The sequence below is a fragment of the Mus musculus genome, chromosome 7, assembly GCF_000001635.26.
Source record: "Mus musculus strain C57BL/6J chromosome 7, GRCm38.p6 C57BL/6J".
NCBI lineage: Eukaryota > Metazoa > Chordata > Mammalia > Rodentia > Muridae > Mus > Mus musculus.
In genome coordinates this window covers 25,061,214-25,071,838 of record NC_000073.6, presented here as the reverse complement: position 1 = coordinate 25,071,838, position 10,625 = coordinate 25,061,214, and the positions used below count along the sequence as shown (strand labels likewise).

Genomic DNA, 10,625 nt, shown 5'->3' with positions numbered 1-10,625 from the left:
CACACCTGCCCTCAGTCCCAGCTTTCCGGGGTCCTGTGGTAGCCAGCTCACTTCACTGGCTCCTGGATTGTCCCTCCTCCAAGCTTTGGGTCCCAGACCCACACTGGCTCCTGACTTCTTGTGTGTTGTTGTGTGTTGGGTTCTCTCTCTCTCTCTCTCTCTCTCTCTCTCTCTCTCTCTCTCACCTCTTTCACTAAGCCTTACCATAGGCCCGGCCCCATTGCACCTTCTGTCTGTCTTCTGGAGATGCCTTTACATTTTCAAGTCTGTATTTCGCCTGTCTCCCAGGCCTGTCCAACTCTGCCCAACTTCTCTGTTCTCCGCTGTTCTCCTAAGCCAGGCTCTGCATCTGACTCTGATGAGACACTAGTTCTCATCTAGTCTTCTTCCCACTCTGTCTTTCCATTCTTTGCCTGATCCTCTCCACCTCCAGCCTCTATCTCTCACTTTTCTGCTTCCCTCCCCCAGACCCCACTGTGGGCCCCTAGTCATCCCCATCTACTGCTCTCTGTCCCTGGCTTCTGCCCGGGTTCTTCCACCCACCATCCCAGTCTCTCCACTTCTGGACCACACCACCTGGCCTTTTAGCTTCCATCCCTCCCAGTACCCGTGGGCTGGGGACTCTGGGATCCTCTGTGTATGCTGCTATGCCCTTCCAGGGCATCCGCTTTGACTCAGTTTCCCTCCTGGCTCATCCTCTCTCTCGCTTGTGTGGTCAGCCCTCTCCCTGTGCGCTTCTTCTTCAAGCCTTTTCATCCTGGATTCTGCCCCTCTGGCCTCAGCCTCTTTAGGCTGCTGTGCGCTTGTCCCTAGCTCACACTCTCTGTGTGTCTGTCTCAGGCTGTGGTTGTTTGTTTGTTCTGCTTTTGGAGACAGGGTTTCCTATAGCCCAGGCTAGCCTGGAACTCACCAAGGAGCTGGGTCTGGCTTTGAACTCCTGACCCTCCTGCCTCTGTCTACTGATAGCTGGTATTACAGGTGTGTGTCAGCACACCCTGCTGGCCCCTTGGTTGTTATACTTGTTGTTATTCATCTTTGGGCCCCCTCTCTTCTCCTGTCTGCCTCCTGTCCTTTGCACGTGTCTCCCCTTGCCCATCTCTCCTCCAACCTGTAGGACCTGGCCCACTCTCCTCAGCCCCCCCCCCCCCCCCCATTGCTGGCACTGTTTCCGTGCGTCTGTATCTGCCAGGCCTGAGTCTCAGGTCTGTGAGTCCTGAACTGACCTGACCCTGCTCCTCCTTGCACTTCCCATCCGCTTCTCTAGCATCTCTTTGTTTTTGAGACAGGGTTCAGGATGCAACATAGGCTAGCCTCAAACTCACAGTGATTCCCCTGCCTCCAGACTGCAGGAATTACATCCTGGTGTGAATGTCCTACTTAGTGTCTGTCCTTTTCCCCCACTTAGCTGTGGTCAGCACTTTGGGGGGCTGCCTTTCTGTGCATGGACCTCTGTGTTCTTCACTCCCCATAGACTCTCTCTGCACTGTGCCTCTGTCCTTTCACTCTCCATAGACCGTCTCTGCACTGAGCCTCTGTCTTTTGGTTCCCATTTGTGTCTGCCACCTGTGGGTCTCTGCCCTTCTGCCCTGCCTCAGTCTATTTGTTTGTAGTCCCTGATCCCCATTTGTTCCAGATGTCCCAGGATGAACCCCCTTCCCTCCTGCCCTTCCCCTTGAGAACTCTCCTTTTAGCTCTCCCAGAATTCCTTGCTCCTCTGTCCTGGTCAAGCCTCCACATTAGATCTAAATTGCAGTCTGCAGCCACCAGTCTGTTGAGCATGCCCTTGTATCCCTCAGGCTCTCCTCACCAAAGGCTGAGGGGTGTGGAGGAGGACTTTCTCAAGGTCAGTGAAATAGAGGCAAGTGTGGGACTGATTAAGGCAACCTTTCTCCTTGGCCTGAACTTTTCTGGCCAGAGAGGCCAAATCCAAGCCTTGGCTTGTGACTCTGCCCTTTCTTGGGAGTGCTTTCCATGGCCCCAGGTGGGATGTCAGGGGACACTAGACACATGTCACAGTGCTCTGGGCTCTGCAATAACCCTCTTTCATTGGAACATGGTCTACAACCAGGTCCAGGGATCCGTGTGCACATCTGGCAAAGCACATCCCGCCCAGCAGTTACACTGCCAAAGGCCTGGAGTGCCCAGAACACTCCAGGAGCTGAACTCCCCGGGGCTGGACCTGTAAGGAGAAGTCATGTACCCGTACTCGATCCCTAGAACAGGGTACAGGCAGGGTTTCAGTACCCACTTCCTGCAGTCAGCCTTCCAGCTTTCTGTCCTTCCCACCAGACGCTCTGGTCTCCCGAGTCAGTCTGTGCCTCTCCCTGTTCTCCGGCTTTCTCTTCCGTCACTCACCCACTCCCATGCACTGATAGCCCCTTGTTTGGTCTTGCCCTGCTCCCTTTCTCTGGTGTCTGTCCTTTATGTCCACATCTCCCAGTCAGCCCCTTCCCTGTCTCTCCCAGTCCTGTCTCTGATTTCCTTCAACTTTTGTTCGCTCTCTGTTTTCAGCCGTTTCTGCCATCCTTCTGTGCTTTCATATCTGCCTGTTTTCCGTTCCTTTCTCACATTCTGAGTCCCAGCATCTCTCCTTTGCAGCCTCTCATCAGATACTTTTTCTTTTTTCTTTTTTTTCCCCTGTTGTTCTCTTTCTTCTGTACTCTCTTTTTAGGTTCTTTGCTATGTCCCTCCCTCCCTCCCTCCCTCCCTCCCTCCCTCCCTCCCTCCCTCCCTCTCTCCCTTGCTCCTTCTCTCCCTTCCTCCCCCTCACCAAGTTTCCCAATTCTGAGATTCTTTCACCTGTCAGACCCTGGGTGTCCAGGCCTCTCTCCCATGGGATTGTGGGAACCAGGGACGTCAGGAAGGTGGCAAGTGAGGCTTGGGATGGGGTTGCCTAGCAACCACTGCATCCTCTCCAGCCAGTTTCTGTTGCCTAGTAACAGCTGCCTGCCCAGAGACAGAGGCGGGACTGGGGTGGTGGTAGCACTTTTCAGTTTCCTGTTGGGGTGGGGCTGGTCCCCAGGTTCACTCCTACTTGAAATTTCTAGTAATGCCTGTCCTATCTGTGACCTCTGACCTTTCCATCTTCCAGAGCTCAGGACTATATGAGCTTGGTGTCCCCAGCAAGCTGAGCCGTTCAGAACTGTATATTCCTCCCCAATGATGTCTGGGAGGACTATGCTTGCCACCCCATCGAGCAGCTTTCCTAACGGTTGCTGCCCCCCCACATCGGCCATCTCCCTTGGGGCTTGGGGGTCTCTCTGCAGGTGGCGAGTGGGGGCCGCGGCAGCTGCGTCCCCATGAGGAGGGGAGGAAGATGCCGGCTGAGCTGCTGCTGCTGCTGATAGTCGCCTTCGCCAATCCCAGCTGCCAGGTGCTGTCATCACTGCGCATGGGTGAGGCCCCAGCACCCTGCTCCTCAGAAACTCTCCCTCCAGGCCCCTCCCAGGAGCTCAGGCAAATAGCACCAAAGTGCTCTGGCCCCAGCTTCTCCTCCTGTGGACCCAGGAGTCCAGATACTCTGCCAGCCAGCCTTAGATCCAGGAGTCTAGGCCCCTTCATACCTATCCCTCCCTCTACACTAGAGGCCACAAGTCCAAGACCCCACAGCTACCCTTTCTCAGGCCCAGGAACCTGGCCCCTCCCAACTCCTGTCTCCTCTCAGCTGCAATCCTGGACGACCAGACCGTGTGTGGCCGTGGTGAGCGTCTGGCCCTGGCCCTGGCCCGAGAGCAGATCAATGGGATCATCGAGGTCCCAGCCAAGGCCAGAGTGGAAGTAGACATCTTTGAGCTGCAGCGGGACAGCCAGTACGAGACCACGGACACCAGTGAGCGGGGCCTCAGGGGCGTGGGGTGAGGCAGGGCAGGTGGGGCCTCCTCAGCTCAGCCTTGTTCCCATCCCCTGCACCTGCTCCTTCCTTGCCTGGCTGGCTCTGTCTCACAAAGTGGCTGCAGCTGGGGTGACAGGCCCAGGCACTGAGGCATGGGGCTTTAAAACTCCCTGGTGGGTCAGGAAAGGTGTTCTGGAACAGTCTAGTCTGGGGCCTGCTGCAGGTGAGCAGGAGGTGGAGTACGTACAGTCCCAGATCACCCTGCAGAGCAGGCTTGCCCTGTGGTAGGTCGGGCTGCAGAAGTGTCTGTCGATGCTCACGGACTCGTAAATGGCAGTGCCTGCTATCCTACTTCGCTTTTTGTGGCCGTAATAAAACACTGTCCAAAATCAACTTGTGGAGGAAAGGGTTCATTTTAGATTGCAGGTTAAATAGGCCAGTATGGAGGCAAGCCAGGACAAGAACTCAAAGCAGGAAACTGTGGAGGCAGGAACTGGAGCAGAGGCCATGGAGGAGCGCTGCTTACTGGCTGACTCCTCTTGGCTTGCTTTCCTACATACCCCCACATCCACCTGCCCAGGGGCAACACCCCCCCACAGCTGAGCCCTCCCACTTCAGTCATTAATCAGTTACCCTCATAGACTTGCCTGTAGGCCAGTCTGATGGAGGAAGCTGCTCTGTCGTGGTTCCCGCTTCCCCATGACTGTAGTTTATGTCAGGTTGACAAAAACTAAGCAGCACACTCGCCTAGCTGTGCTGGGATCATAGTTCTTTGCAACCTTCTGCATTAAAACACATTTTAGTAAGGCAGTCTTGGCACACACCTTTAATCCCAGCACTCGGGAGGCAGAGGTAGGTGGATTTCTGGGAGTTAGAGGCCAGCCTGGTCTACACAGAGAAAGACCCTGCCTCGAAAAACAAAAGAAAAAAAAAAAAAAAACGATAAGACATGTTTCTATACTGGGCATGGTGGCTCCACCTGTATCTCAGCACTTGGAAGGCTGAGGCAGGAGAGTTTGCCTGAATTTTAAGCCAATCTTGGCTACACAGTGAGTTTTAGGCTAGCCTGAGCTATCGAGTAAGATCCTGCCTGAAAAAAATAAACCAAACCCAAACTCAAACTCAAAACAGCAGACTGGTTAGGACCGAGATGTGCTCCACTGAGTGTTCATAATACATAGGTTTGACTCTAAGCACAATACATAAACAAATGTGTAAACAATTTGCTTTCTCAAGAGTCTTATCAAGAGCTTTGTTAGAGCATGTGGGTTTCAAATCGCCAACGGGGAGAATGGGGTGGACTGTGTTTCAGGCTTTTTGACTGGTACATCACAGACACAGTCTAGAAGAAGCTGAGCTGGATGGAGGCTTGAAGAGGCAGAGGGTAGAACAGGTGTGCACTTAGAGTTGAGCCAAGGAACAGGGTGTGAGGTGAGGCCATCTTGACCAGCTGGAGTCCGTGTGTGTTTGAGGGGATCCTGAAAATGAAGCCAAGTCTGAGGAAAGCGGGGACCCACAGTCAAAGGGAGATTCCTGACATGTCTGTAAAGTAACTGGACCTAGCCATTCGTGAAATAATCCTAGGAAATCGTGAATTCCGTAGCCACTGATTAGTCCATAGTCCTCTCAGTGGCGTGGTCTGATTTCTATTATCCGTTCTCTGTGTCACTCTCCTTCCCTCCATTAACCCCACCATGGCCTCACACATTCTAGGCAAGCTTTCCAAACAACCCAGTCAGGCTGTTCTCAGGCTATCCTGAGATCCTGTCATGGCTCACTCATAGCAGCTAAATGGGATGTCATGTCTCCATCAGACTCCTTCCTTCTGTGCCCTCCGTGTTGTGGGTCCTACTGCACAGGACCAGATACCTGAAAATGGTCCTTGCTTTTCATCTCTCTCCCGCCTCTTATTTGTCTCCGGACTCTTTTCCTGTCCATCTCCTCTACGTCCTCTGTAACCTTGCCCTACTTGGGGATGGCCAGCTTAAGGCACACATCACCCACCTCATTCACCGCTCATATTCAGCTTCAAGTGCCGGTTTCACAGGGAGGGCATAATGGGTAGTAGAGTGACTGAAGAAGTTGGGAGGGAGAAGAAGACAGTTCTTGGTTTGCAGTTCAAAAGGAAGCTCACAGAGCTGAGCACAGTGGTTCAGGCCTGTAGTCCCAGAACTTGGAGGCCCAGGCAGGAAGGGTATGATATGAGTTCAAGGCTAAGTCTTGTTTACATCTAAGATCCAGGACACTCTGGGCTGTATACCTTGCCTCAGTGTATGCACACACACATACACACACCATGGTGTCCACATGCTTTCCCATGTTCTCTTGGCTTGGCCTGTCTCTCCGTGGCTTTTCCCCCCATGGCTCCCTCTGTATGAGCAGGCCAGGGACTGGTCTTCTGGGGTCCAGGCTGGTGGAGGGGAACCCACAGCTCTCACCCTCTGGATCCTCTCTTGGACCAGGTCAGTTTCCTGAGGGTGGGGCAGGAGCAGAAGCAGAGGGTCCCTGACTCTGGTTTCTTCTCTGCTCTTCACAGTGTGTCAGATCCTGCCCAAGGGGGTTGTATCTGTCTTGGGACCCTCCTCCAGCCCAGCTTCTGCCTCCACCGTGAGCCATATCTGTGGGGAGAAGGAGGTGAGATTGGGCATGGTGGGAGAGGGTTTGGGGGTGAGATTTGAATCCCTGGCAAACAACATCTCCCTTTCTGTCCAGATTCCCCACATCAAGGTGGGTCCTGAGGAGACGCCCCGCCTTCAGTACCTTCGCTTCGCATCTGTCAGCCTGTACCCCAGTAATGAAGATGTCAGCCTGGCAGTCTCCCGAATCCTCAAGTCCTTTAACTACCCCTCAGCTAGCCTCATCTGCGCCAAGGCTGAGTGTGAGCAAGAACTGGGTCTTCTGTTCCCATTCTCTTTAGGCATTCCTTCCTAAGAGCCCTGGTGTTCCACGGGGTTCCCTCTATCTTTCCCCTTCAGGAACTGGGACATTGGTTCCATAGACCCCAGTACCCCCTTGCCCCTGAGAGACCCACGTGACAGTGAACCCCTTTTGCCCGGCTCTCATGAGGATCTTTCAGGATAGCAGGGGCAGTGCTGGCATGTAACTTTTAAACATGTATTATTAATTTTGAATTAGTGTACAAAATGTTAGATTTTATTTGACATGTTCATGTGTACTATGTCATTTTGCTTATAACTGCCCTCTGCATGCAGCTCTTGGTCTAGGGAAGGTCTCAGGTATTATTAATTTTGAATTAGTGTACAAAATGTTAGATTTTATTTGACATGTTCATGTGTACTATGTCATTTTGCTTATAACTGCCCTCTGCATGCAGCTCTTGGTCTAGGGAAGGTCTCAGGCCACAGAGTGTTCCAGGAGCTCAGAGTCCCAGGGCGCAGACACAGAGCTGCCAGGAGATGTACGGGGCCTATGGAAGGGGTTCTGAGCCATCTGGCAGGCTCAGAGCCCATATCCTAGGAATGCTACCTCTAAGCTGAACTTGAAGCATTGGAGAGCATGTTCTGATCAGGGGCCTTGGTGGGACAGAGGTGGAGAGCCCCAGAATACAGCCCCCAGGAGGTCCCCAGGCCAGAGTGTGGAACAGTGAAGTGAGAGGTCAGAGAATCCTTGGAGATTTCAAAGCAACAGCACAGAATGAGGAGACATGGTCAGATCTGTTTATAGAGAAGTGACAGACATAGCAACATACGTGTATCAGAGAGACCAGAAGGATGCAGAAGGAGAAGTGGGTTAGGTGAGATGGTGGCAGTTGGTTGTCGAGCCAAGCCTCCTTGAGGAGAGTTGGATGGGGCAGGGCAGGGTGTGCAGGTCGTGGGTGATACCAGAACTCAGGAGAGAGGAGGAGAGCAGTCTGTTCAAGTGAGCACATTGGCTGTGATGTTCAAGTGTGGTGGCCTGGGGGCGGGTTGTGAGTGTGGAGTTGGGGGAGGGTACCGAGCCTTGGAGCTCCTAGAAGGAAGTTCTCTTTCTGGAGGTTCTCGCTGAGCAGCTGCTGTGTGTCAGACTCTCGTGGTAGGACAGGCACGAGAGAGGTAGGCACAAATGGTTGTCCTTGTCAGACCTTGCCAATGACAGAAGTCAGGCAAAACCTATGTCTGGTTGGTAAGGTCAGTTCTCTGGAGAAGGAGGAAGGTCCTAAGTTTGGAGTAGCGGTAGGGAAAGTGGTGGCTGTGGGCCTCTCAGAGACGTTGTCATCTAAGGAAAGAAAGATCAAGGATCAGCAGGAACCTGGAGAAATGGGGTTCCAGGTAGAGGGACAGCCAGGCTAAGGCCACAGGACGGAAGGCTGACTGTGGGACAAGGAGACCCATGTGGCTGGACCAAGTGCAAGCATTAAATGACAGAGGGGATGAGAAGCTTGGCACAGATCAGAGCCACATCTGTTTGCATCACTCTGGCTACTGCGTGGGGAGCAGACTCAAGCAAGTGTGGCCAATGCAGGAGGAGAGAGATAGCGGTGGCTTATGCCAGGGCGGCAACAGACCGTGTGGTGTGGTCTGACAGGCTGTGATGTGTTTTGAAGATAGAGTCTGGGTAAGTGAGGGAAAGAAAGAGGCTGCCATCAATGTTCTGGCCAGAGAACAGGCACATGGCGATGGGTTGTCACCTGAAGGATGAAGACAGGTGGAAGGAGACAGTTACCTGCTGTGTCAGACATTCCATTGAGTGGTCAGGAAGAGGTAGGTCAGATACCTGGAAATCTGGGAAGATTTTTTACAGGGGGTTTCACTTGGGAATCCCTCAAAGAATTAAGTCCCCAAGCCCAGTGTCCAAGAGCCCCAGCTGTTCCAGAGACAGCCACGTCACCTTCTGAGCATGCCCTCCAGTCTTAGGCCCAGCTGCCATTGCTGGAAGAGGAAGGAACATCTGTGGGCTGTGTCTAGGGAGGCAGAAGGAAGGGTTCTAACACAGGGCCCAACCCTCCTTCAGGCCTGCTGCGGCTAGAAGAACTGGTGCGAGGCTTCCTCATCTCCAAGGAGACACTGTCCGTGAGGATGCTTGATGACAGCCGGGACCCCACGCCGCTACTCAAGGAGATCCGAGATGACAAAGTGTCCACCATCATCATTGATGCCAATGCGTCCATCTCCCACCTTGTCCTCCGTAAGGTGGGTCTCCTCCTCTTATTTTCCATAGAACTGGGGGTACAGATAACCTCAGTGGTGGGAAGTGGGCTTTGTAGGGTCTGTTTTGCAGCTCCCTGGTCACATGACCTGGGACAGTCCCTTATTTTGTCTGTGAAACGCAGCCATCAGTTGGTCTTACCTCTTTGGCTTGTGAGGGTGGTAAGCCTAAGCAGGGCAAGTCCTTAGTCATGTTGGCCCAGAGTAGACATCTTAGTCATCAGCCTATAGGACTCTGTTGTTGCTAAGGGTTTGTTTCCTTTTAAAAAGATTTATTATTTTAATTATGTATAGGTGGGGGAGGGGTATGTGCACATAAGTGCTGGTCCCTTTGGAAGACAGAGGTGTGGGAGTCCCCTGGGATTGGTGTTACAGGCAGTTATGAGCCAAGTGGGTGCCAGGAATCAAACTTGGGTCTTCTGCAGCTACGGTACACTTTCTTAACTGCAGAGCCATCCCTCTAGCCACTGTTGTTTTTGAGGTGAGATCTTTCTTCCGGTAGTTCAGGCTGATCTTGAACTTGAGAACTTTTAGGGTTTTCCTTGGAGCTCTATGTATATCTTTTTTTTTTTTTTCCCTGAGACAGGGTTTCTCTGTGTAGCCCTGGCTGTCCTGGAACTCACTCTGTAGACCAGGCTGGCCTCGGACTCAGAGATCCGCCTGCCTCTGCCTCCCAAGTGCTGGGATTAAAGGCATGCGCCACCACGCCCGGCTTCTGTGTATATCCTTAACTGGGACTCTCCCCCACCACTCAGGGCAGATATGTTGAACATCATATAGACATGGAAGCTGGGCTTCTAGAGGCAAGGGCCCAGAGCACCAGGACCTTTCCCCCTGGGCTTAACACATGCCATCCATCAGTGAGCCACACTCATTAATCATTCATTCCCTTCCCTGGGCTTAATTTTTCTTTATAATCAAATTTGTATTATTTTTCTCCATTTGTTTTTCATTTATTTTTCTCTTAATTAAAACCATATGTCACTGCTGATTGTAGGCTGCTGGAAGAAGTGTTGATCAGGCTCTTGAGGATATAGAGGGCTTAGGGAAGACTCTCTGGGTTGACAGACCTCCTGGGCAGAGACCGAAGCCTCTCCCAGGGTACTGTGTGCATTGAGGTCTCCTCTCTTCTGTCTTGCCCATCCCTGATACCCATGTGCGCAAGCCCAGCTTCTACCCCACTAGAAGTACAAGCTGGAGCCCTGAAATGTTAGAATTCTCCTGTGCGGTCAGGATGGGAAGTTCTTATGTGAGGAGCCTCATGCAGCCTGTCCTCCTGGAGAATCATAAGATGGAGAGAGCTTAAAGAAGGGACCTGAAATTCTAATTGATTGCCTCAACTGCAGAATTTCATTTTCTCCTCTCCCTCCCTCCCTTCCTCCCTCCCCCCCCTCCTTCCTTCTTTCCTCCTCTCCCTTCCTTTCCTATCCTCCTCTCTCCTTGCCTTCACTCCCTGCCCCTCCCTCCTTCTCTTTTTCTTTTGGTATTTTTGGGGATCGAATCTGTGGCCTTGTATCTGTTAGTTGAGGGCTCTGCCACTGAGCTGGATCCTTAGCCATTCCACCTCATTTGAGCCAAGATCTTCCAAAGTTGCCAGTCTGGCCTTAAGCTCACTCTGTAGCCCAGACAGGTTTAAGCCATTTGAATAG

The 10,625-nt window shown here is 52.6% G+C and overlaps 1 protein-coding gene across 12 annotated transcripts in view; it reads left to right on the top strand.

Moving 5' to 3' along the window:
• Positions 1–10,625, top strand: part of Grik5 (glutamate receptor, ionotropic, kainate 5 (gamma 2)) — a 65,846-nt gene that overhangs the window by 3,856 nt on the left and 51,365 nt on the right. For 4 of the 12 annotated variants that reach the window (XM_030242146.1, XM_030242143.1, XM_030242142.1 and 1 more), the window contains exons 2-6: positions 3,267–3,395; positions 3,665–3,829; positions 6,369–6,466; positions 6,545–6,710; positions 8,783–8,956. In XM_030242146.1, the coding sequence (XP_030098006.1) occupies positions 8,855–8,956 (102 nt within the window). In that variant the 5' untranslated portion in view covers positions 3,267–3,395; positions 3,665–3,829; positions 6,369–6,466; positions 6,545–6,710; positions 8,783–8,854. Of the gene's footprint in view, positions 1–3,266; positions 3,396–3,664; positions 3,855–6,368; positions 6,467–6,544; positions 6,711–8,782; positions 8,962–10,625 lie in introns of all 12 variants that reach the window. The other 8 variants (XM_030242149.1, XM_017321983.2, XM_030242147.1 and 5 more) reach the window with 4 other exon arrangements.